At 40.2% G+C, this 27,743-nt stretch overlaps 1 protein-coding gene across 3 annotated transcripts in view; it reads right to left on the bottom strand.

Moving 5' to 3' along the window:
- Nucleotides 1–27,743, bottom strand: part of MYOM1 (myomesin 1) — a 155,043-nt gene that overhangs the window by 119,943 nt on the left and 7,357 nt on the right. For 2 of the 3 annotated variants that reach the window (XM_028480285.2, XM_028480286.2), the window contains exons 3-6: nt 27,333–27,427; nt 17,329–17,508; nt 15,638–15,688; nt 10,026–10,350 (exon numbers count right to left, since the gene is read on the bottom strand). In XM_028480285.2, the coding sequence (XP_028336086.1) occupies nt 10,026–10,327 (302 nt within the window). In that variant the 5' untranslated portion in view covers nt 10,328–10,350; nt 15,638–15,688; nt 17,329–17,508; nt 27,333–27,427. Of the gene's footprint in view, nt 1–10,025; nt 10,351–15,637; nt 15,773–17,328; nt 17,509–27,332; nt 27,428–27,743 lie in introns of those variants that run through there. The other variant, XM_007126750.4, reaches the window with a different exon arrangement.

Here is a 27,743-nt window from a genome sequence, read left to right as displayed (position 1 = left end):
CACAACAGAGGAAGGCCCGCATACCACAAAAAAAAAAAAAAAAAAAAAAAAAAATGGGCAAAAGATTTGAGCAGGCATTTCACCAAAGAAGATACACAAATGGCTACCACGCACATTAAAAAGATGGTCAACATCGTTAGCCATTAAGTAAGCACAAGTTAAAACCACAACGAGACCCCACTACACACCCAAAAGAATGGCTATAAAAAATAAGACAGAAAATAACTAATGTGGATAAACTGGAATCCTTGTACCTTAGTATGTGAATGTAAAACGGTATAGCTGCTTTGGAAAAGAGTAGTTTCTTGTAATATTAAACATAAACTTAGCACACAACCCAGCTGATATTTTAGAATGTGCAAGAGAAGGTTCACTTCAAACAGAAAGTCTTAACTTTCTGTAATAATTTCATTTATTCAACAGAAAACTTATTTAGTATCCACTGTGTGCACAATAGCGTGCTTGAAGCTGGGGTGGGAGGGGGATATGAAGATAAATTAGATAAATTAATGACTCTTGTTAGGACTTCCCTGGTGGCACAATGGTTAAGAATCTGCTTGCCAATGCAGGGGACTAAGGGTTCGAGCCCTGGTCTGGGAAGATCCCACATGTCACAGAGCAACTAAGCCTGCGCGCCACAACTACTGAGCCTATGCTCTAGAGCCTGTGAGCCACAACTACTGAAGCCCACACGCCTAGAGCCCATGCTCTGCAACAAGAGAAGCCACCACATTGAGAAGCCTGTGCACCACAGCGAAACGTAGCCCCTGCTCTCCCGCAACTAGACAAAGCCTGTGCGCAGCAACGAAGACCCAACGCAGCCAAAAATAATTAATAAAATAAAATAAATTAATTTTTAAAAAAAGACTCTTGTTTTCTGAGAGCTTTACCATGTAGTAGGGGAGTAAATGCTACCAGGCCTGATGTGTTGAATTATGTCAATCATGGAAGAAAGGATGGAAGGACAGAAGGAAGGCAGGCAGATAAGCAGAAAGATTAGAGCTAACAAAAGTTGAATTCACAGGCTTGGAGACAATTTCTGTCTGGGGTTATCAGGGAATCCTTTGTGCAAGAGCTGGACATTAAAAGATGGGTAGGTCATCCCAGGATGACACAGAGATATGTGCAAAAGCTTGAAAATAGAAGTTCCATTTTCATTGCTGACTTATCTATGTGTTGCCATTAGACTTTACTGAGTCGCCACAAAGGACCTGAACTCATTTTTATTATTCTAACAATTTTCCTTTAAAACCGCCTCTTCATATATATTTACAACCTCGCACTGCTGTGTATAAACAAAACGCTCAGCTGTTTCCCAGAAGGGAGGAAAAGGTGGTGGTTTTACTGAACTATGGGTCAGCTTCTAGAAAACTGTCCTTCTTGGCTGTCTTTGGTCATTTGGTCAGCCCCTCCTCCTCAGGGCTTCTGGGATCTGAGGGTCCATCTTTTTTATCTTCAGAACCCCCTGGAGGGTCAGGAACAAGCATTTGGAGTTTGCAGTCTCTTTTCTCATTTCTATCTTTCTATCAGCTGCATTTTTCCCTGTTGCAAAACTTGAAAGACTGTACTTTCCCTGGAGTTTGTGAAAGGTTGTTTTGGGTCTACTTTTGATATTCAGCAGCTTTGTCCTACACTCCTCCTTTGGTATGGGTATCATGTCACCCTCAACACTTTCTACTGACCTTTTTTTTTTTTTTGAGGTATGCGGGCCTCTCACTGTTGTGGCTTTTCCCGTTGCGGAGCACAGACTCCGGACGCGCAGGCTCAGCGGCCATGGCTTACGGACCCAGCCGCTCCACAGCACGTGGGATCCTCCCGGACCAGGGCACGAACCCGTGTCTCCTGCATTGGCAGGTGGACTCTCAACCACTGCGCCACCAGGGAAGCCCTCTACTGACCTTTTGATTCTCCTGTTTCCCAATCTAAACACTTAAGGAACTTTCAAGAGAACATCAAAGTTAGCGGATAAGCAGGAGGCTTTGAGTCCTTTTTTCACTAATATACTTTCCAGAAAAGGTCTCTTATAAGATACAAGCATGAATTTAGTTTGATCAACGTCATCCTTGAAATTTACTGACATGCAGCATCATAATAAATAACAGTCCCTTGGCCTTTCTTTCTGTCTTTGCATTATTTACCTTATAGTTACCCTGTTTTCCTCTCTATTTCAGTCTCTCAGCATAAAAATATCTCATTTTAATTTTTATTTATTTATTTATTTTTAATTTATTTATTTATTTTTGGCTTTTTTGGGTCTTCGTTGCTACACGCGGGCTTTCTCTAGTTACAGAGAGCGGGGGCTTCCCTTCATTACAGTGTGCAGGCTTCTCATTGTGGTGGCTTCTCTTGTTGCAGAGCACAGGCCCTAGGCACGCGGGCTTCAGTAGTTGTGGCTTGCGGGCTCTAGAGCGCAGGCTCAGGAGTTGTGGCGCACGGGCTTAGTTGCTCCGTGGCATGTGGGATCTTCCTAGACCAGGGCTTGAACCTGTGTCCCCTACATTAGCAGGCGGATTCTTAACCACTGTGCCACCAGGGAAGCCAAAATATCTCATTTTTAGTTTTTAAAAAATTTTAGTTACTTAAATAGTAATATAACCACAATTTTTTCTTCTATTTATTGCCTTATTGTTTCCATTATTTAAATTTCTGCTGACAAGTAACATTTTACTCTCCTTTTTAGTAATTTGCCACAGCTAATGTATAGATAGACATGTTCTAAAAACAAATACCAGGGGGGTCTGAACCACTTCACAACATGAATGTTAGAATAGTCATGCTCTAGAAAAGGCTAGTGGGTAAAACACTGAGAGACAAATCTTTATGGTTATCACATACACCCTTCAGTTTCTATCCATTCCTGGCGATTTTAGAAATTAATTTAACCCGACTGAGTGAGTATGGCCTATTTTTAAGCAGAAGTGAAAGAGTCCACTCCATATATCCTAGATATATTATGCAGGACACTTGACCATAATATCAGGAGATGCCTTATAAAGTCTAGGTCTGTGGACTGAAAATTGTCCAGGGTTGGTAAAAGTTAGCCTTATTAACTTATTTATAAGGCAGCCCAGAAACCCACATTCCACCTCACTCTGAGGATGGTCTCTAGGGTTGACTAGACTTTGCATGAAGGTTACCTTCCTCATTTGAGGTGCTCCTGCTATCTCCTGTTTCATCTAGAAAGGCTGCTGTGGAAAAGGTCAAGCCTGCAGCAAGGGCTCCTTGGGCTCCCACAGCTCGGAGAGCTCTGCAGGGAAGCTCAGTTACACTCACTGCTCGGCCAGCAGTGGACAGAGTTAACATGTTACCTCTGAGCGATGGGAGGTAACTGCATGGCCCTTCCTCCACCTTTGACTACTCATTCTATTCCCACTCTATGAGGGGACATGTCTTCCTTCTCACAGCCTGATTCACCTGCTTATGGAAGATTAATGCCATTCTGGGGGTATCTTGTATCATCTAAACGTGAATTTAACCTGCAAAAGAGCCTGATGAATAGTATTTTCAATGTAGAAACAAAGCAAATGAAGCAGAGGATGAATCACGTCTTTCTGGGCCTCAGTGTATGTTATCTGTGGAAGAATGGGCTTGAATTAGATGAGCTTGTGGTCTCTTCCTGCCATTCCACAATTCTATGGATCTACAAATTGCCAATTGTATGAAACTGGTATTACCAGGAATGGTACTCCTAGTTCTCTCTCCACAGACAAGTTGCAGGTTTACAGCAATGAGAGTTGGAGATTGATGTGTGGTGAAGGCTACTCTCTTTGGACGCAGGGTTTATTTTGGGGATTCAGAACACAATTGCCTTTTAAAGAGGGAACTGGCAATAAACCTGTCCATTTCTGGGCAGAATAAAAAAGAATAACTGGCTTTCTGCTTTCATTAGATGTTTCCCCTGATCTTCTCCTGTCATATAGGAAGTAATATGACTCATCATTTTCTTAGTACTTAAATTCTGGAAGATAAATCCCAGAATGTTGTATTTGCTACCCAGAAACGTATGGTGTCTTTTCCTTATATATAATAGTTAAATCTTTCTTTAGAGAAGAGGCTATATCTTAATCCTTCTTACCCTATTCTATTTTTTATTGCTTCTATAACATTTATTACCTTTTAGCATGATTTAAATTCATTGTCCTTTTTATTATATTTATTGTTTATGACCTATCTCTCCATGCTAAAATATATGCTCCAAGAGGGCAGGAATCTTTGTCAGATTTATTCAGTAATTTATCCCAAGCACCTAGAGCAGTGCTTAGCACACAGGAGGCACTCAGTAAATATTTACTGAATGAATGAACAATACCTAAACCTCACTAAACGGTCCCTATGTGCTCGCTATTATACTACACACCTTACATGATTATCTCTTTTAGGGCTGCCAACATGAAGAACAATCATTTTCCTCATTTTACAGATGAAGAAACTGAGAGTTTACAGGCATATCCAAAGTCGCAAGTGTAATTGCATGTAAGTACAGGCTTGTTTGACCCCAAATACTATCCACTTGCCATTACGTTAGAACATCTAGAAATGGAGATATAGAAAATGGACACTAATCTGATACCCATAGCTGAGGTCAAGAGACACAAATATCCACAAGGCAGCAGACTTCTTTGGTAGCATCTTTTGAAACCACTCTGGGGTGGGAAAGGGAGCAAGTCTTCAGGTCCCCCTCAGTCCCTGCTGTAATCAGATCCATCAATAAAAGACAGGGGTTTGTGTTTTGTGGTCTCTGTTTTTAGCATTGGTATCTTCTGTGTGAATTACAACTGGTTTGAATATTAGCACGTTCTTTGCAAAGTTTAGAAGTTTCAAAAGAGGTTATGATCTGGGTAACAACCAAGGGTCAATCAATGTGACAATGTGACATGAGTGTAGGTGAGGCGCACAATTTAAGGTTAGGCACGGTGCCCAGGGCAAGTCACTCATGTTTCAGTTTTCTTATTCCCAAACTGGTGTCTTCCAGAGCCCTTGTGAGTCTCCAGGTCTGATTCTAAGTGACAGTTAAAGAGTGTGTAAGGTTCCAGGTTTGGCATTCATAATGCCCCTGGGATTTTCTAGCTATTGTTTCTACCTATTGTTCCCTGCTCTAAATCTTGGTTTCTCCAGGAGAAGCAGGGGAAAGAAAAGGAAGCATAATGCAAAACTACACATTGATGCTTCAAGAAAAATATGGTAGCCATGTAGTCAAGGGGAGTTACTGGGAACTTGTAGAAAGGGTGGGGGACTTGGGGTAGGTTGGGGCGCTCAAGTCACTATTCCACTATTTGTTAGTGTAAGGAAGAAAAGTCATTTAATCTCTTTGGTCTCCAATTCGCTCATTAAAAAAAATATTTTCTTATTCTTTGTACATTTTTTGGTGCTATTCTTAAAATTTGTTTATTTATTTATTTGGCTGCGTTGGGTCTTCGTTGCTGCGCACAAGCTTTCTCTAGTTGCGGCGAGCAGGGGTTACGCTTTGTTGTGGTACAACACAACATTGTTGTGGCTTGTGACAATGACACAATGGCTTGTCATTGTGGTGGCTTCTCTTGTTGTGGATCACGGGCTCTAGGCGCGTGGGCTTCAGTAGTTGTGGCTCGCGGGCTCAGTGGTTGTGGCTCATGGGCTCTAGAGCACAGGTGCACGGGCTTAGCTGTTCCACAGCATGTGGGATCTTCCCAGACCAGGGCTTGAACCCGTGTCCCCTGCATTGGCAGGCACAGATTCTTAACCACTGCACCACCAGGGAAGTCCCTCCAATTCTCTCATTTTAAAAATGAGGATAGGGCTTCCCTGGTGGCGCAGTGGTTGAGAGTCCGCCTGCCGATGCAGGAGACTCGGGTTCGTGCCCTGGTCCGGGAAGATCCCACATGCCGCGGAGTGGCTGGGCCCGTGAGCCATGGATGCTGAGCCTGCGCGTCCGGAGCCTGTGCTCTGCAAAGGGAGAGGCCGCAACAGTGAGAGGCCCGTGTACCGCAAAAAAATAAAAATTAAAAAATTAAAAGAAATAAAATAAATAAAAAATAAAAATGAGGATAATAATTTCTACTTCTCAGAGTTACTGTAAAGTGGTATAGAGAATGCTATGCTGAATGGCATCATATGGGCTGGATTTTAATCTGTTGAGAATCAGACAATCTGATGCCTACCATTACCACAGAGGGTTGAGCGGCCCATCACCCAAGAACTGTGCTGTGTTCTCTGGTTTCTGGAAGTTATTCATTTCTACTTATCAAGCATAACAAAATATTTCGTTTTTACTCCCATCTTACTCAAAAGAAAGGACGGCACCCTGATTTCCATATACCACATTCCCTGTAAACATCTTCCTATTTCATCCTAATTCCTTAGAAAGGGATCCTCAGATCACACACTGGGCTGTCTGATGTTTATATGTAGACTTTTTAGTGCAGTGGTTGTGACCTTTGTTGAACCACAGAGTTCTCTGAGAATCTGATAAAAGCTAGGGTCCTTCTCAGCAAAAAAAAAAAAAAATTTCATCTGCGCCTAATTTTGCATATAATTTGAGATCATCCAAAACTCTGTTGAAACCTATTCAGGGACAGAGGCTAAAAACCCTTGCCTAATGGTTGTGAAGTGGTCATGAGTACCATTTCTCCTTTAATCTATAATAGTATTTGTGAATTACTAACATAAAACAATAGTCTTGTATCATTTTGTTTTCCTGAATTACTTTCTTTAATTTAGTTTTCTTTTTTCTCACTGTGACTAAGAACAAAAGCATTTAGAATAAGCCTTCCAGAATTTATTTTATAACCCTCGGCTCAGAATTCAATTGGTAAACCAATCTGAGCTAAAACCACACTGACTCTGAACAAGCCATTGTTCTTAAGTCTTAACTGAGGTCAGCCAAGCCCTGAGCACATATAAATCTCCATAGTTTCCACTTTACTACTGGACATCTAACTACAAAGCAGAGGCTAAAAATAGACCAAGCCTAGTGTTCATATACACTCCACAGAATTGCATTTCCAACCCCAGACTAGTTTTAATTAACAACACTCTTCGCAACCAAAGAGAGAGACTTCATTTAGCAGGGAAAAGTTGATCCACTTTGAAAATGCTAAAATACAACCTGAAGGAATTATGAAGATTTTGAAATGTTCAAAGAATGTTATCTGCTCCTGTTAGCTCTAGGTCTAAAATAAGAAAAACTAAAATACCCCTGGGATTAGGTTAGCTTTCTTTTCTTTTACATTGCATTACACAAAGGAAAAAATATTGACATCTTCTTCCCTTTCTTGTTTCTAGGTCTACATTTCTACTAAGTGGAGTTGTTCAAGCATAGCAAGCCGTTAATAAATACCTACTTCCCTACATAAATACTTATAGAGCAAGAAGGAAGATGTGAGGTTGAGTATACAAAAATAATTACAGTTCTACTGCCTACAGAAAGCTTATTATCTGAGGCTCTTTACAGTTAAAATGGCTAAGTCTTCCAAAGATAATATAGAGCAAATGTTTTCTGGATAAAATATAAAGATGCTCAAAATTTCAATTACTAATGTTAGATATAATTTATCAGATTGTAAATAAATATGAATATTGCATCTGTGGTTAAAAAAGAATTTGTATAAAATTAAAATAATTTTAACAAAATTTAGCAATAGAGTTTAAGAAGTAAAACTCTTTGAATTACAGATTCATAAAACTCTGTAGCCTCTACAGCATTGGAGGAATGAAATAAGTACACAGGGAGTTACCTTAACAACTGTATGGTAATAAAAATATACATTTTCTACATTTTCTAGAGACTTGGCACAGACAGACCAGGAAAATGGATATTTAAAACATAATCCTCTCTACTACAGGACAGCTGCTTTCCTAAATGAGGTTCTTAAACATATGTATGGGACATTCTTCAGGAGAACACAATGATACTGTCACATAGCATGGTGCTCATTCCTATTTCCTTTGGAAGGCAGGTATTTGAAGCAAGAGCTAAAAGAAATGAATTCACCTCCTCACTCACCTCCAATATGGACAATATTTCCATATTTGCAGCTAATTTGAGGTCCTTATGAATATCCCCTGGCACACATGACCCATGAAAGTGAGATTGCAAAACGATCCTGTTCCATTTTAAATGGAATTTCAGAACGTTGCCATAACACATTCCAGGTAAACTCCAGAGACTCTGGTACTGAACATGCAGAAGCTCCCAGGAGGTCGATGTCAGTGCCCAGGAATCACAGCCGTGGATCAGGTACTGCTTAAACCCACAGGGATTCAGGCGTTTCTGCCTTCAGAAACTGTCCTTACATACAAGCCACCATATTATTTCCTCAGTAACTTTTTTAATTCCCAGAAATAAACACCTTCTCCAGTTGCCCTAACAGATATTTTATGGACTTAAATTTTGTAAGACAAAATTATATCTGTTTATAACAAATAATGCAACCTATGCAAGATGGAGGAGATTTGAGACAGCAGGTGATTACTGATCACATAGCCCAGGAATTTTTATGTTTTGAAGTTCAGCAATTCTTTCTGTGGACTATAGATAGATGTTTAATAAAATCACATGAATCTTGCAAGTGTGTTTTAATCCCCATGACACATTTTGCTCTGGATATGGAGAAAATAAAAATTGGCTTGGACTGAGAAATTATCTGCCCAGCATTTATCAGGCTGGAACAACAAACACAGAGAAACCAAGCTCAAGGTTCACAGGAAATGTGTCTCCCGGGGACACTGCTGCAGTAGAGGGTTGTGATAACCTCCTCCTTTGAGTGACTACAGGCTCACCGAGAAACTTTCTTCTCTAATATCAAACATTATCAGTAGGCTTGCTGTTTGAAATTTTATCAGGAAGAATGAGATATTGCCTTCTTGCGTGGAGGAGTTGCTGTTGACACAGAGAAGCAGCCTCAGTTCCCAGCCCAGGTGCTGAGCTCCACATAAGAGGTTTCTAGATACAACAGTCCTCATTTATCTCAACTTGACTGTTTCCAAAGCAGCAGGACACTGGATTCAATTTTCAGACCAGGCCTGCATCTAAACTCCGCTCTTCCTAGAATCCTACTGAAACTCTCTTTTCCTCTGGTGTGTGGTCTCCCTCATTGCAATGGGTTAAATCTAATTTTGTCAGAGTACCAGTTTGCTCCTGGTACTCTTAGGCTGACTGAGATAGGGCCATGTTTTTATAAAATGCCCTGGCTAAAGAAAACATTTGCTGCTTGAATAATAGCTCAGAATTTTAACCTTGGATTTCATATATTGAAAGAATAGAACACATCTCTGCTGTAGTTTGGGATCCTGTGGTCTGTGAATTTCAAATTCTATTCTCATCTACGACTTCCCTGGTGGCACAGTGGTTAAGAATCCACCTGCCAATGCAGGGGACATGGGTTTGATCCCTGGTCAGGGAGGATCCCACATGCCATGGAGCAGCTAAGCCCGTGAGCCACAGCTACTGAAGCCTGCGCACCTAGAGCCCGTGCTCTGCAACAAGAGAAGCCACCACAATGAGAAGCCTGCGCACCACAACGAAGAGTAGCCCCTGCTCGCTGCAGCTAGAGAAAGCCTGTGCACAGCAACGAAGACCCAACACAGCCAAAAATAAATAAAATAAATTAATTAATTAAAAATAAATAAAATCGGAAGTTAAGACTCTGCATGAGCATTTCTTTAAAAAAAAAAAATTCTATTCTCATCTAAGTTGAAATGTTCTCAGGACCAGGAAACCTGCTGTGAGTATTGAAACGAGGTTTCCCGGCTCTGCTGCTGCTGAATATTGAACACGACCTGTGGCAAAACTTCTCTGCTTCTAGCAATATCGCAGATGGCAATTCAAGCAAGACATCCCAGGGTGGCTGTAAAGCTTTCTGTGAAACTCAGAGAAGGAAAGTAAAGGGAAATCGTAGACATAAGTCCCAGGCCTCCCAAAACATGGCCTTGCTCCATACCTGGTTTAAAGGTAGGGCTGCCAGTAAGAACATAAGAAAATGTGACATGGGGAAGTTATTCAGAGAATGTGGCTTTGCCCTAAATTTGTAAGGCTGCTTTGGACATACCCGTGGGAGTAGCCATAGTCGTAGGCTGAGGCAGCCTTCTGACTGACTGCAGATGAGAGGGCAAACTCGGAGGCCTGGGAAGCCTGCTGCTGGTAGGACGCGGTGGACGCCTGGCTGAAGGCCTCGGACTTCTGGCGGTGGGCAGCGGAGGAGCGGCTGCTGTAGGCAGTGGAGCCATGGGTATAGATGGCCGAGCTTTTCTTCTCCTGATGGTACTGGCTCATGGTGGTGCGAAGGTCTTTGTTGCGGTAGCTGCGATCATAGTGCTCGTGAAGTTTCTGATAAAAAGGCAGAGACATCATGTGCCCCCAGGGAACCAGGCAATCTACAAGAAAACAACAGTTTGGGGGTGAACTATTAAGGAACAAACCCAACAGAACAAGTCATCTAAACCAACATGTAAAAATTAATACTCTTTTATCTGTTCCAAAGAGTAAGTGGAAACTGATGTGAAGGTTAGTTTAGCTGGTTACTCAATCAATTCCTTGCTTCATAGCCCAGATGTACCCCCTCCTATCATTGTGCTGTCTTCTCCTTTTTTGAAATACCTAGGAGATCTTTACAAAGTTTCCCTATTGTGCTTTTTCCTTAGACCTTTCATAGCATATATTTCTAATATTTTGGCATTTCATTCTGACAGGGGCTTCATCTGAGAGAATATGTAATGATGGAGAGTCTGCGTCCAGCCAACATGGTTTTCATTCAACAAATAATTACTGAGAACCTATTTTGAGCCTAGTACTATTCCAGCACAGGAAATACAGAGATGAACAAAACAAACAAAATCCCTGCTCTGATAACCTTATATACAACCTTATGATCTATTGCAAGAGATAGACAAATAGAGAAAATAAAGTGTAAAGTATATTAGAACCTGCTAAATGCTATAGAGAAAAATAAAACAGGAAAGTGGGATGGGATGCAAGTTAAACAGCATCATCAGGAATGATGATGATGACTGAGCATGAAAGTGACATCTGAGCATGAGAATATCTGGGGGGAAGTGTGCTGGTTGGAAGGCCATTGCAAAGGCACTGGGGTGTGAGCCTGCCTGTTGTACTCCAGGCATGGCAAATAGGCCAGTGAGGCTGCGTGGAGAGAGGGAGGTGCAGGGAGAGGTATAGAAGATGATGTGAGAGAGGTGGAGGGTGGGGAGGGAAGATAGTGTAGTATCCTATAGGTGATTGTAAGGACTTTGAATTCTATTCTGAAAGGGCTAAGGAGTCATTGGAAGGTTCTGAGCTGAGAATCACTCTTGCTGAGTCTGAGAACAGACTGTTGAGAGACAAGAGTGAAAGCCAGGAGACCAATTAGAAGGCTGTTATGGGCTGAGTTGTATCCCCCTCAAAATTCATATATAGACATCGTAATCTTCAGTACTTCAGAATGTGACTGTATTTGGAGATAAGATCTTTACAGAAGAAGTGAGGTTAAACTGAGGTTATTAGGATAGGTTCTAATCCAATACGACATGATTGGCATCCCTATAAGGAGAGGAAATTAGGACACAGATATGTACATATACAGAGGGAAGACTGTGTGAAGACACAAGAAGTTGACCATCTACAAGCCAGGAGAGAGGCCTCAGAAAAACCAGCCCAGCTGACACCTTGATCTCAGATTTCTAATCTCCAGAATCATGAGAAGATAAGTTTCTGTTGTTTAAGCCACCCAGTCTATGGTACTTCGTTATGGCAGCGCTAGCAAATTAATATAAAGGCCACTGCAATAGTCCAGGCTAGAGATTATAGTGGTAGCAGTGGAAGTGTGACAAGTGATCAGACTCTGCATGCTTTGCAGGTAGAACCAATAGCATTTGCTGAAAGTTCTGGATTAAGATGTGAAAGAGAGGAATGAGAGATGGCTCCAAGGATTTTGCCTGAGTAATTGGAAGACTAAAACTGCTATTAACTGAGATGAGCCAGGAGTGTAAGAAAAGAGCAGTTCAGAATGGAAGAACAGGAGACTGGTTTGAGACATTCTACATTTGAGATACCTGCTAGACACCCAAGTGGAGAGATTAAGTGATTAATCTTAAACTTAATTAAGAGATTAAGTGGGATATGTGACTCTGGAATACAGGGTAAAGGTTCAGGATGTAGGCCTACATTTGGGACTCACCAGCATTTAGATGCTATTCAATGCTAAAAAAAATAATTGATGAGAATGAAAGTCCTAGGACTGAACCCTGGAGGATGCTTATATTGTCATATAACAAGCTCTCTCGAATTTCACAAATACTTCAAAAAGGTATAGTGTCAAGGCAGAAAAATTCCATTAAGAATATGAAGGCTTCTAGTCTTCCTACATAGGCAGCAAGAAAGTCAGTCATCAGTGTAGCAGTTTGCATTGTGAACATGACCTAACAGTCCTACTGAAAGTCAAAAATAGGTTTGCTTAGCATAGAGAGGAGAGACTTCAGACTGCATTATCTTTCTTGAATAATCTGTCCACTGACAGAAGCATATCAGCCATATTGACAACCCTGGATGAAATAGTGGTTTTATGGAAGCCCCCTCTTCCATTTTTTTTAAATTAATTAATTTATTTGTTTATTTTTGGCTGCATTGGGTCTTCGGTGCGGTGCACAGGCTTCTCATCGAGGCAGCTTCTCTTGCTGCAGAGCACTGGCTCTAGGCACACAGGCTTCAGTAGTTGTGGCACGTGGGCTCAGTAGTTGCGTCTCACGGGCTCTAGAGCGCAGGCTCAGTAGTTGTGGCACACGGGCTTAGTTGCTGTGCGGCAGTGGGATCTTCCTGGGCCAGGGATCGACCCCGTGTCCCCTGCATTGGCAGGCGGATTCTTAACCACTATGCCACCAGGGAAGCCCCCCTCTTCCATTTTTAATGCTTTTGTGCGTGTCCTAAATTTTTTACAAGTGAAATTAGTTGTAATCAATTTTTCAAATCTTTTTAAAAAATTCCAAATGAGGACTGAATCCTTCTAAACTTGCCACATTTTCTGTCAAGTTTAAATCTACTCTTTAGGACTTCCCTGGTGGCACAGTGGTTAAGAATCCACCTGCCCATGCAGGGGATACGGGGCCAATCCCTGGTCCAGGAAGATCCCACATGCCACACAGCAACTAAGCCCGTGTGCCACAACTACTGAGCCTGCGCTCTAGAGCCCGTGAGATGCAACTACTGAGCCCACGTGCCATAACTACTGAAGTCTGCGTGCCTAGAGCCAGTGCTCTGCAGCAAGAGAAGCCGCAGCAATGAGAAGTCCGTGCACCACAACAAAGAGTAGCCTCTGCTCGAAGCAACTAGAGAAAGCTCGCGCGCAGCAACGAAGACGCAATGCAGCCAAAAATAAATAAATTAATTAATTAATTAAAAAAATAAATCTACTTTTTAGAAAGCCTTTTAAAGTACAAGACAAGCTTGCTCTTCAATTCAGTTCCATTAAAAACAATGAGATAAATATTAAAACAGTTTCTAAGATGAACTGAAAAGCTGTTTCCCTTTTATTATTACTTTATGTTTTCTTGTCATTAGTCCTGCAGATTTCCAGGTCAAATCTCAGACTTAATAAATGAGGATCTTTGGTGAGAGCGGGAGGAGGAGACTGAATTCTACACAATTTCTCAAAGTGTTTCCAATGTACACTGAAGTTTGAGAAATGCTTGGCTTAGAAGATAGGAGTGATTTTAAGGACAGGTAGAGAATAATATTTCAATGGATTTTGAGTGACTAGTGTGGAGAAGTTTTCAATTTTTTGTGTTTTTATTTCAACACCTAATAAAAATTTTCAGCTCTTAAAAAATTTTTTTTAAAAAATCTACTCTTTTTTTAACACCTTTATTGGAGTATAATTGCTTTACAATGGTGTGTTAGTTTCTGCTTTATAACAAAGTGACTCAGCTATACATATACATATATCCCCATATCCCCTCCCTCTTGCATCTCCCTCCTACCCTCCTTATCCCACCCCTCTAGGTGGTCACAAAGCACCGAGCTGATCTCCCTGTGCTATGCGGCTGATTCCCACTAGCTATCTATTTTACATTTGGTAGTGTATATATAAGTCCATGCCACTCTCTCACTTTGTCCCAGCTTACCCTTCCCCTCCCCATGTCCTCAAGTCCATTCTCTACGTCTGCGTCTTTATTCCTGTCCTGCCCCTAGGTTCTTCAGAACTATTTTTTTAAAATCTTTTTATTTAAACTAAACAGTCAGCATGTATTCCCTAGAGAAGAAAATCCAGCAAACTTCATTCCAGAAATATTTATTTTAGGGCTCGTGGAAGATATCAGTCTACATGGCATTTCCCAAGAGGAAGAAAATAGCTACTAGCAAGCAACTTTGCTTCAACCCTTAAATAGATTGCTATTTTCTGTTCTAAAATATACAGGATGATGATCAGGTGTAATGAATAATTATTAGATACATTTTTATAAAACAAAAGGGTTGAATATATAAATATAGAAGTATACGATCAGGCATTTATAAAGATGTTTGATAAGTTTCTGTAATGATACATACTACACTGCAACACAGCAAATGTTTTTTAAATGATGTCCAAATAAATAATGAATGACCTTCCTGTGTATTATGTTATAAGCTAAATTCAGAACACAAATAACTTGAAATGCTGTTATTTTCACAAAATAAAATCTTTAAATGTCTTGCCTCAATTCTATTTTCCATTCTCTTTATTTCTATTTTCCCCAAATACATTTATTTTTAATGATACTTAATATTCCAAGTACAGAGATAATATATTACAAGTAAACAGGCTTTGGCCTTATGTCAACTCAGCTGATTGTCATAGCTCTGACCTCTGGAACAAAGGTACAACTACCTTCTCTTCATCAAGTAAGTGGGGATTATCCCCAACACATGACAGCTAGAGTGTATTGGGAGGAAAGATGGTTTGGTTGCCTTCCATTCCTTTAAGGCCTGTGTTTTTTCCCGAAAATAATTTGGGAATTTAGGAAGAGACAGTAACTCCATAGTTGTAACTGTGACATGATACTTTTGTACAGGCATTAGAGGCTGAAAGCTGATAAAAAATTATTCACAGAAAATACTAACTTTAGGATCATGATGTGGGGCTCTTTGTTGCCTCTGAAATATTGCTTAACCGTTTTCCAATTAGAAATATCCAATGTACCCTTACATTCATCCACACGGCACTGTCAGAGCAAAATCACTGAATTAGAAACTAGTGACTTCAGAGCTAGTTTACTCCTTTTGGTCTAATATGTAATCAGGGAGTATTGTAGGCGTATGGAGGATAGAAAACACACGATTTCCTGTTACCTTACCCATTCCAGGTTTCAACCAAACCACTGAACTGTAACTTGGAAAGAGTACTTGACTCACGCTTACAGTTCTATCTGAGACAGCTATTATCTTTTTATAGTTCCAGGAACAGTAGCTTAATTTTAAAAGAATCCACTGATCTGAGAGAAGAGCTGTGCCAGCACAAACTGGCACCCTGCCGCTCATTTTCCTTCCCCGGAGCTCCACTTTCCTATTTCTCTGCTATTCTGACATCTCTTTCAGAAAACTGCTGAGCTCAGAAGATAGAAAGAAACCACACACACTGCAGTGCTGTTGAGCACATAAAATATCAAGTGCATTCTTTTGCCTCAAGGTCACACTTACCAGTTTCCAAAGGAGCGATGGTGGTGGAAATGTTCCGACGTGACTGTGGAGCTGGATGAGAGAATGAAAAACCCACGTAGGTTGAATCCAAGAAAATGTTAAGAGGCAGGGCTAAAGACAGGACCCTGGGGGCCAGTTCAAAAATAATGCATGTGGTCAGGCTGTAGAATGTCAGAGCCACACAGCCAGCCTTTTATGGCCAAGAGGGCAGATAAATATAGCACCAAATGGGGAGGGTAGTCCTAAACCAAGAGGAAGGAGGCCCTGGCAGGTAGAGGCCTCAGTAATTAATTACATTAATGCCAGTCAATGGCTCTGGCCTGATTAAACCAAATGTAGGATTTTTATTTGGCTATAAGAGCTATTTTCAATATAATTTAATCACAGGATATTTAAAAGCATAATGGAAAGAGTGGTTTGTGTTGAGAGCTAAAAATAGGTGCAGTAATCTGATTCCCAAAATGGACTTCATGGAATTTTAATGCCAAGATACGATTCTGGATGTGCTGTTCATTACCCATGTACAATACATTTAAAAGACACGAGGTGAAAAAAGAACAGGAGGCTAACTAGAGACAAGCAAGTAAGAAATGGGTCACACGCGGTGGAAATTTTGGCTTGACGATCACCATTTCTCTCATTTCAGGAAAATTTACAAAGTAGGTTATAGCTTCAAGTTTGAATCTTTGATTCCCTATTCATTAACTAAAGCCTTTACATAGCAACAAGTTTTATCTTTCCTAAAGTCAGAGTAGGGTCAGTCTAACTAACAAGAGATTCTCTTTCTTTGTTTTTAGAATATGTCACAAATTCAGAGGTGGTATAACCTGGTGGCAAGAGCCTGCACTTTGGACTCAGACCAGACCTTGATTCTAGGCCACCGATGGCATTTAATAGCCAGGTAACTCTAAGCAGAGTATTTCTCCTTAAGTTTCATTTTCTTTCTCTATAAAATGGGGATAATAACATCCAAATTAGGGGACTGCTATGGAGATCAATGTGATAATGCAGAGAAAGCACTTAACCTAGTGATTGCCACAAATGAAGACTCAGTAAATGTCAACTATTGTTACCGATAGTAATAATTTAAAAGCTCATTGCTTAAATTATATGTACGGAGAAGGTTATGTCCTGATGTGATATTACATCGACTAAATACAGATCCACTTGTATCTACCAAAATATTGAACAGACCCAATATCGTAGCCTACTTTATAATTCCTTTCTTGATGATAACTACAGTTAAGACTGTTGAGAACCTATCAAGTGCCAGACACTCTGATAGGCACTTTATATACATTATCTCATTTAATTCTCATATTGCCCTATAAGGTAGGTATCATTACCTTCTATAGCTGAGGAAACTGAGACTTCGAGAGGTGAAGTCATTTACCAAAGAGCACACAGCTAGGAAATGACATAAATGCAATTCATTCAGAGATATTTGGATTCCAAAGCCCATGCACTTTTTGTCACGGATTGCCTTATCCTCCCTCCAATGATACTTTGTCTATACGAAACTAGATATTTTCAAATGGTCTTTCGAGTGCATTACTGGTCCCCACTCATAACTTAGGGTCAGCTCTTGAGCTACCCAAAGTATGTAAAAGAATGTATTCCACTTAGTACTGATCAAATTCAACCCAGCATTTGTTCATCTAAATGCACCTCTAGTCAGTGTGCATACGTACATTTTTGCTGTCAGGAATCCATAGGAGAATTTTCTAAGCTTTACGTTCCCAAGTATCCATTTGTTCTCTAAACATCCAATACAGAATGGCAGTGGTTCTTCCGAGTTTTATCCACCAGCCATTGGAATGGTTCCCAGTGAGTCATTTCTCTACAGAGCATGGTAAGTTGCTTCAAATCTCCTTGAAATAGAAAGAGGAAAAATAAGCAAAAATAAGAGATATAAATCATCATAATACGAGCTAATATTTAATAAACATTTGCTATATGCCAAGTATTAATAATGCTAACTACTTTACAGTGTTTTATTTGACCATGATACACACATAAAAACATTTCATGGACTATGAAATTAATTTAAGATTTAGAGAGATTAATATTCTTAAAGTCACACTAGAATGTGACAGAAAATTCAAACCTGGGTCTGTTCTACACAGAGCCCAGCCTCCTATATATCATACTGTACTGCCTTATAACCATTTAACTCTGTGTGTGTGTGCAGATAGATACATACATACACAGATAGTCAGATAGATAGATAGAGTGTGCCATATGCCAATAATGTCCACTAGAAGTAAGAACTCTTACCAAAGAAGAGTCTTAGTTATATTTCCCATGTAACAGACAACTATTAGGTCAAGATTTACTGGCTACAAATATCAACACATTAAAATATTTACTGAACTTTGATCCCTGTTAAGAACACAAAATGAGAGAAGTCCACACACATTTGTGGAAAAACTAAAATATCATTTATTCATTGACGCTCAGGATCCCAGTGAAAGCCAAATAGTCTATTTTAAACAAACGTACAATAAGATTTGGCAAAAGAAGTATAAGCTAGACCCAGCCAAGTCTCCTAAGTGATCTTTCTGCTGTACCATCATCTGGATTCAGCCTTTTCTAACAACATATTTATCCAAAATATAAATATCCAGATGATAAACTACCTACTGTGTTGTACTGCATAATAAAACTGAAGATGAAAAATTTAGTTGGGCTTTGACAAATCAATAATTGTGATTTAATCAAATTGCCTTATAGATGTATAATCAATTAATCTGACTTAATCATGATGCCCTTACACATGTGTAATTATTCTGAAAACTTAATGGAATGCTAATCTACTATTAATTTCAAATTTCCAGAAAACCATCTAATGCAAAATACTTTCTAAAAAGTGTATAACTATATAAGTCTGGAAATTTCAAAAATATTTGCTTCCAGAATTACAATTAGTTTTTTTTTTAATCTATTTATTTATTTTTGGCTGTGTTGGGTCTTCGTTTCTGTGCGAGAGCTTTCTCTACTTGCGGCAAGCGGGGGCCACTCATTAGTTTTTTAAGAAAGCAATTTTAAAGTAGATACATCTTCTCTTCAAACTAACTGTAAGGGTATTAATATTTTTATAAGTGTGAAATGATGAGCTTAACTAACTGTAGTGTATCCTAAAAGCCAAAATAAATGTATAAATTATATTTAGCCACCTAACAATTGTTGTTTTACAGTAGAAGTGGAAACAGTAGCAAATCATTTTTCTATACATGAGGGAATAAACAAAGATATATTCTTTAGAAATAAGGTAAACAAAAGCAAACAAAAACTAAATTCCAACTGAAATCAAGAAAGTTTAAGTTACTGGGGGGGTTAGTTAACAAATAAAACCCATGTATCAATAATACAGAAAAAGAAAGACCTGTATTTAGTCAGTTTAATTCATAAAGCATTTAGTGAAAACCGACTAATGTGTCAGGCCCTGTGTTACGCCCTAGGGTCCAGTGGTGACTCACTCACGTCCTCAAAGTAGCCACTGTGTAGTTGGGTAGACAAAGATTACTTAAGAATAACTGTGGTACAGGGCTTCCCTGGTGGCACAGTGTTTAAGAATCTGCCTGCCAATGCAGGCGACACGGGTTCAAGCCCTGGTCTGGGAAGATCCCACATGCCGCAGAGCAACTAAGCCCACAAGCCACAGCTACTGAGCCCGTGCGCCACAACTACTGAAGCCCGTGCGCCTAGAGCCTGTGCTCTGCAACATGAGAAGCCCACACACCACAATGAAGACCCAACACAGCCAAAAATAAAAACAGACAAATAAATTAATTAAAAAAAAAAAAAATAACTGTGGTACAATGTGATAGGTGAAATGATAAACACAGCACATAAGAAAGAATGTGATTGGTTGTTTTACATGTACAAAGCAAAACCAAAAGAATCCTTCTCCTTTAAAAGATAGGAATTAAAGGAGCAAATCTAATATATCACTCATTGCTCACCTATTATGCAAAGCACATGCTAGGTACAGGGAAGCAAAATGACCGACACGGGCCCTGTGGTCAAGAATTTCTAAATTCTAAGAAATTTCTCCAATACAAATGCTTTCAACAGAAGGCAAAGCCCAGCCAGATTATTCCGTGAGCTCTTTTAAGTTGTAAATTAATTGCATCCTTCCTATCTCAGAGTTGCCTAATTAAAAATATATATATGTGTATATATATTGGCATTTGGCATCTAGTCCTGCTGTTCATTGAGTGACTTTGAAAAGTCATTTCCCCTCTCTGAAGCTCCATTTTCTCATCTATAAAAATTTCCCCTCTCTGAAGCTCCATTTTCTTATCTATAAAATAAAGGGTTCAACCAGATAATCTCTAAGGTGTTTTCTAGCCTGAATAACTGTGCTATCAATCCAAAGAGCAGCTGTTTTTTCTTGCCTGGTTTGTAAGCTGATTAGCAACATCCTATGTGGAGCAATTTTGAGGGGAATAAAATAAATCCTCCTTACTCCAAGAATTCTGCTTCTACCTGCTAGCTCATGTCTGAAATGCTCTCTCCTGAGAGTGTCGTTTTATGAATTTAAATCCCTATTATACTAGAGATTATCCAGAAAGATGTTTCAGCATGTAATCAATTAAGTCTTTGCGTGACGGGCCAGAGTCTCAGATTTATTATGAGTAGAGTGGTGGGAAAGGAGGCAGAGGGGAGAGGTGATCGTTGAAAAGGGCTAGAGGAGGGGACTAGGACTCTTTTTTTTTTTTAATTTATTTTTGGTTGCGTTGGGTCTTCACTGCTGCGCGCGGGCTTTCTCTAGTTGTCAAGAGCAGGGACTACTCTTCGTTGCAGTGTGCGGGCTTCTCATTGTGGTGGCTTCTCTTGTTGTGTAGCACAGGCTCTAGGCATGTGGTTTCAGTAGTTGTGGCACGCAGGCTCAGTAGTTGTGGCTCATGGGCTCTAGAGCACAGGCTTAGTAGTTGTGGCACACGGGCTTAGTTGCTCCACGGCATGTGGGATCTTCCCAGACCAGGGATCGAACCTGTGTCCCCTGCATTGGCAGGCAGATTCTTATCCACTGCGCCACCAGGGAAGCCTGGGACTAGGACTCTTATCAGAAGCCAAATCTCATCTAGTTATTAAATGAGCTCGATCTAAACTAGATGAACTAGATCTAGACCTAAAATTAGATCTAGTTCTAATTTTGCCTGTACCCGGGCAATGGCCAAATTAAGCCAATGCAGTCAATGTCTTGCATCAGGACCTACAGGCTGTGAGGGGCCCATGTGTGCTCCCATCCAGGCTAGGGATAGGAGAGAATTGCTGGGGCTGACAGCCAATTCTGAAAAAGGACAATCCTGTGATGTGCAGCACTGGCCGAGGAGCTCGTGGGATAAGGCCCCACCCCCTACTCAGATCCCTACCTACCACCCTGTCCCCCAGACTAGACCCCAGGCCACCAGGAAGCAGATGCATAATTCCACAGTGGCCTTGGCTTTCTGTAGCATGCTGCACTTGTGGCTGCAGAAATGGAATTAATTTCTATTCTTTACCAGTTGCTCTATCTCCCTCTCCTCTTCTTAATTCCCTTCCCCATCACAAGAATCTTCACCTTACTTATCCAAACCCTCTTCCTTTGTTTGTATTTTTTAAATATTTAGTGACAAGAACTGTGAAGGCATATAATGGATATTATTCAGCCTTAAAAAGGAATGAGATCCTGATTCATGCTTACAACATGGATGAGTGTTGAAGACATCATGCTAAATGAAATAAGTCAGACACAAAAGGACAAATATTGTATGATTCCACTTACATGAGGTACCTAGAGTAGTTAAATTTATAGAGACAGAAAGTAGAGTAGTGGTTACCACGGGCTTGGGGAAATGGGAATAAGGAGTTAAGTGTTTAATGGGTAGAGTTTCCATAAGGGATGATGTAAAAGTTGTGGAGATGCATAGTGCTGATGGTTGCACAACAACGTAAATGTGTTGAATGGCACTGAACTGTGCACTTAAAAATGGTTAACATGGTAAATTTTGTTATGTAGATTTTATCATACACACACAAAAAACTATGAAGAGTAAGCTTTTTTACCCTGCTTACAAGCTAACAAATTAACCTACAGTTTCATTGACGCTGACAGGACATGGGACTCCTGGGTCAGAGTCAAAGGACTCTACTACTCACAGCAATAGCAGAAGCCAAAGCATCAGCATATTCTTCACCAGTGTGACAACCCCATCCGCCCCATTCCCCCAGGGCAACATGAAGAGGCCCAGCTGACACCAGCACACACACTGGATTGCATTATGAGAGTGGAACTTTGAGCTTAGGGAACCTGAATATTTTATAAGGAGCAGTAAGCATGCCTGCTCTTTGCTCCAGAGGCAGCCATTCTCTTTATTATACTGGAGAGGTGGTGTGCCTGCCTTTGCCCTGGAGGGAGATACTTTCTCTATCTTCAAACATCCCTGAAAAGATAGCCTGGAACAAAGGGAAGCCAGAGGCTTGCTTGCAAGAAGTGCAGAAACATGACACACCCATGGAGAATTGTATCCCAACAATCAACGCAGGTTATTTTTACAAAAACAATAACTTTTTTTCTTTTTTTTTTAAAGTGAGAACCAGACTAAAGAGTAACAGACGTGAATCTCCAATTTCAATTTCTTTTTAACAGTTTTTTGTTTGTTTTTGTTTTTTGCGGTACGCGGGCCTCTCACTGTTGTGGCCTCTCCCGTTGCGGAGCGGACGCGCCGGCTCAGCGGCCATGGCCCACGGGCCCAGCCGCTCCGCGGCATGTGGGATCTTCCCGGACCGGGGCACGAACCCGTGTCCCCTGCATCGGCAGGCGGACCCTCAACCACTGCGCCACCAGCGAAGCCCCTAACAGATTTATAGAAGTATAATTTATTGTACATACCATAAAATTCATCCATTTTGAGAGTAAAGATCAGTGAATTTTAGTAAATTTATACAGCTGTGCAACCACCACCAAAATCCAGGTTTTTTTTTTTTTTTTTTTGAAGCCCCAAAATCCAGTTTTTTGTTTTTTGGTTTTTTTTTTGCGGTACGCGGACCTCTCACTGCTGCAGCCTCTCCCGTTGCGGCGCACAGGCTCCAGACGCGCAGGCTCAGTGGCCATGGCTCACGGGCCCAGCCGCTCCGCGGCATGTGGGATCTTCCCAGACCGGGGCACGAACCCGCGACCCCTGCATCAGCAGGCGGACTCTCAACCACTGCGCCACCAGGGAAGCCCCAAAATCCAGTTTTAAAACACTTCCATCACTGGAAAACTTCCCTCATGCCAGTTTGCAGTCAGCCCTTGGTCACTTCCACAACCCAGGCAACCACTGACCTGATTTCTGTCCCTACAGTTTAGCCTTTTCTAGAAATTTCATACAAATGGAATCATATAATACGTAGACTTTTGTGTCTGTTTTTTTTTTTAACCTAGCAAGATGTTTTTGAGATTCATCCATGTTGTTGCATGATTCAGCAGATTGCTTCTTTTTACTGCTGAGAAGTACTTCATTAAAAGACACACCATGTTTTGCTTATCTGTTCATCAACGAATCAACTTTGTATTGTGTCCAGTTTGGGGCTAGTATGAATAATGTCACCTTGAATTTTTAAATCTATTTTTCCTTATATAGTTAACCAAAGTTGGTGTGATAGATAACAGAAGTATCAAAACACTGATCAAAAAGTATTGCTATCTAACACTTATATAGTACTGACTATTTGCCAGGTGGTATTAAAAATGCTTTATATGTATTAACTTCTTTATTCCTGACAACAATTTATAAAGTAGATACTATTATTATAATACCTTTTTCATTAATGAGAAAAACTGAGTACAGAGAAGTTCAGTAACTTGTTCCAGGACAAACAACTAAAATGTGTTAAAGCAAGGATTCAAATTCAGATAACCCAGATCCAGAGTTCATATGTTAACCAGTACACAATATTCCCTTATAATTAAAACAAACCAATTCTGACAAAATTCTATAGCTTCCTCACTTCTTTTAATATTGCAGATACCATTTTTATATTTGATGCAGGCACATGTCTCCAAGTATTAATTAATTATGTTCTGTGTTCCCTTATTCTCTCTTTCATACCATAAGAGTCCCCTTTCCTCCCCTAGTCTACACTGAAGCAGAAACAAAGATGCAAAAACACAATAAAACAAAGTTTCAGACTAGTAGTTTCAGATACAAGCTTACAGAGCTAGCTTTTCCTATCCTGCTCACTAGATAAGACAGCCTAGAAAAAAGGAGAGGGAAAAGGCAGGGTAGTTACTAGAACAGGAAAGCAAAGACCAAAAGAAGGGCTGGTGATCCTCAACCTGGAAGGAAATGGACCTTTGATGGAAAGAGCAAGGGAGCAGAGAGAAAGACAGGGAATAATTTTCTTCAAAAATGAACTCAACTTTGGAGACACTAAGTCTCCAAAGTGAAGGAAGCCAGTCACAATGGACAAATGCTGTTGTATGATTCCACCTATATAAGGTACTGGGGTCAAATTCAAGGTAGAACAGTAGTTGCCAGAGACTTGGATGGTGGAGTGGAGGAAATGCGGAGTTATTGTTTAATGGCTAGAAAGTTTCAGTTGAGCATGATGAAAATGTTCTGGAGATGGATGGTGGTGATGGCTGCACAACAATGTGAATGTACTTAATGCCATTGAACTGTGCACTTGAAAATGGTTAAGGTGATAAATTTTATGCTAGGTATATTTCACCATAATTTTAAAAAATGAATTCTTCTGATTCGTCACTGTTCAGCATGGACAGTCCACCATTCAGCAGTCCTGGACACTGATAACCCCATTCCCCTCAACAGAGATGCAATACTTGGCCACCTGGTGAGGGGAGAAGAGCATGAAGGGAGACACCTATGCCCCTCCCAAGGGGGAACTCAACAGTCCGGGTTGGGACTCTCTCCATGAGGGCAGCAATGGACACAACATTATCACATTTGGTTCTCATCAGTGTGTACACATTACGTTCTACTTTGTCTACAGATACCTTGCAATAACAATTGATGAATGCATTGTACTATTTCACCATAATTTATTACCTAGTCTCTAGGTGTTGGCCACATGGATATTTCCAGTTATTCACTAAGACTAGAAGTTAGAACCAAGAATTAGTAGCATCTTCATTTTCACCTCAGCTCTTTTACCACATCTATGTGTGTGTTCCCTTCAGAGGCAGCCTTTTAACCCCTCTGGTTCTGTTCTGTCATAGTTCTCCTAATGGAGTGGGATTGGAAGAGTGGTTCTCCATCCTGGCTACACATCAGGATCACCTGAGGAGTTTTTAAACCATCCTCAGGCTCAGGCCATATTCCAGGACAATTAACTCTGAATCTCTGGGCATGGGAGAATGAGTGTTTCTAAAAGCTCCTGAATGATTCTAATATGCAGCCCTAGAGGAAAAATAATCTCCTAGGTCTCTTTCAGTTCTAAAATGATGAAATCCTCTGAATTAAAAAGAGAGCTATAAATATTTTGTACAAATGAAGTTTTCCTTTCAATTACCTCCTTGGGAAGTATTTCCCCAGAAAGGAACTACAAATTGAAGGAAATGTTTTGTGAGAGTGCTATTTGGAATATTAGGCTAATCTATAATGCCACCTACCAAATATGAATGCACTCTTTCTTCATTGCTCCATCAACATTGGAACGTACAATTTTATTTCAGCAAGTTTAACAGATGTGAAATATATCTCATAGCTATTTTTAAATGCATTTTTAAAATTCATGGTGAGGCCAGACACTTCCTTCAACATAAGCTAACTATTTGGTTTTCCTCTTGTATGAGCTTCTTTTGACCTTTGATATGGAGATTGCTTATTTTTCTTGAGATCATTATTAATCTGTTAATATAATAATAAAGTAAATAAAAATTTTAAATAAGATAAAATAGCTACCATTAAACCTCCTGTGTACTAGATACTATATCATGCTTTACACATAGTATTTTATCTATTTCTTACAAAAACCCTACAAAGCAGTTATCATCCCCAAGTTATAAATGAGAAAACTCAGTTTCAGAGCATAACATTAGACAAGTTACCCAAGGTCACATAGCTAACAAATAGTAGAGCTGGGATTTGAACCCAGTTCCATCTGGCTTTAATGCTCCATTCTCTTTCCTGGACAGGAAAGCACTTAATGCCTGCTCTGCTCACAGCATCTGCTGATATTTTGCACCATGTGATTCCTACTCTATGACCACAGGTGATGGGTCATTTCAAACCCAAAGGTTACTGATATATATCCTGGCAGCAACCTATGATATATGGCCTGGGCCAAAAAGGTGAGTCAAGCCAATCACATTCCTAGCTTACAAATTTGATTTTGGAAATACTGAGTGTCAATACACTTACTAGAAGGACCAAAAGTCAAAAAAGCCTGAACCAAAAGATGCCAGGGGTATATCTGGGGTCAGAGAAGACATGGCAAGCTGAAATTATGAGGAACCAGAAACAATTAGCAGAGAAAGGCAGTTGGTAGAGAGAAAACACAGTAGATGTTCTTAAAGAAGCAGCAGCAGGTCACTCAGAGAACAATCATTTGGCCCATGAGAGAAAAACAAGAGTCAATACCTCAAGTTACTGAATCTAAAAAAAATGGTTCTGAAGAACCTACGGGCAGGACAGGAATAAAGATGCAGATGTAGAGAATGGACTTGAGGACACGGGGAGGGGGAAGGGTAAGCTGGGACAAAGTGAGAGAGTGACATGAACATATATACACTACCAAATGTAAAATAGATAGCTAGTGGAAAGCAGCCGCATAGCACAGGGAGATCAGCTTTGTGTCCACCTAGAGGGGTGGGATAGGGAGGGTGGGAGGGAGACGCAAGAGGGAGGAGATATGGGGATATATGTTTATATATAGCTGATTCACTTTGTAATACAGTAGAAACTAACACACCATTGTAAAGCAATTATACTCCAATAAAGATGTTAAAAAAAGCATCTAAATAGAGAGAATTACTATAAGAATTAATATAGTAATATAAAAGACTTTATTCATTGTTATCCCCTGCCTTGGACAATAATTTTTATTGGCTTATGTATCCAAACAAGAGCTAACCTGTCTGTGGCTAATCTGGTCACCTCAACTACCTATGTCCCAGGAGATTTTTCATTCTGGACCTAGCAGGCCATACAGAAGTTTGATAACATTCATCTGGTTGAGTTTCAACACAGGACTACTTTCATAATTTAACCACTTCCTAAATCTCCCTTATTTTTTTCTATACCTTTGCCCCAGAGCTCTTAAATAAGGTTTACAGTTTTAAGGTAGGTTTACTGCGCACACATGCCATGTCTGGCACTGTGCAAGTTACTGGGAATACAAACAGAAGAAGGCGCTCTTGGGAAGTATGTCTACCTTCTTATCATAGTTCTTTCTTTGTTCAGCAGTAAATAATGAATTGTGTAGCACACAGTAAGACACGGAAGAATACTGACTTTGGGAAAGCCCCTTCAAACTTGACCTCTGGCTCGTCGACCTGTCAGGGATTCCTGGGTAGTGCTGCCAGACCAGTGCTTTAATGCTTTACTGAATCAGCACTTGAGGGACAATGCAAAAGGAGGTGTTCTGTGTTAAATGTTGACACGTTATATGAAATGGAATCTGCCCATAGAAATTACTTTCATTTACCATTATTTCTCCAGGAGAAAGAAGAACTCAGAATCAAAAGTTACAATACACTTACAGATGGCTGGCAAATCAGTTATTTTCCCAAGGCATTAACTTCGGTGGAATTAGGTCTTACAGAAAAGTCTGCACAAGACCTTAGAGTCTCTTTTCCTGGGAAGAACAAAAAAAATAAGTCAACATTTGGGGTAAATATTCCCACTCCAAATTATTAACACAGTCATTCTTATCAATGATTAGCATGTGTCAACAATAATTACTACTGCCTTTTCTATTCCCCAGAATATGACCTTGGGCAGGTTATTAACCTCTCTAAGCTTCAAGTTCCTCATCTGTAAAACGGAAATGATGGTAACTACCCTGCAGGGCAATGACTGAGAGTTAATAAAACACGTAGCAGAGTGCCTAGCTCTGTAAATATAATAACAATAACAATTCATTAGTTTGTTAAAAGTATACACTGAAAAAC

This window comes from Physeter macrocephalus, chromosome 19, assembly GCF_002837175.3.
Source record: "Physeter macrocephalus isolate SW-GA chromosome 19, ASM283717v5, whole genome shotgun sequence".
Classification (NCBI taxonomy): Eukaryota; Metazoa; Chordata; class Mammalia; order Artiodactyla; family Physeteridae; genus Physeter; species Physeter macrocephalus.
Note: the sequence above shows the minus strand (reverse complement) of the source record. Positions and strands in the feature narration are given on the sequence as shown.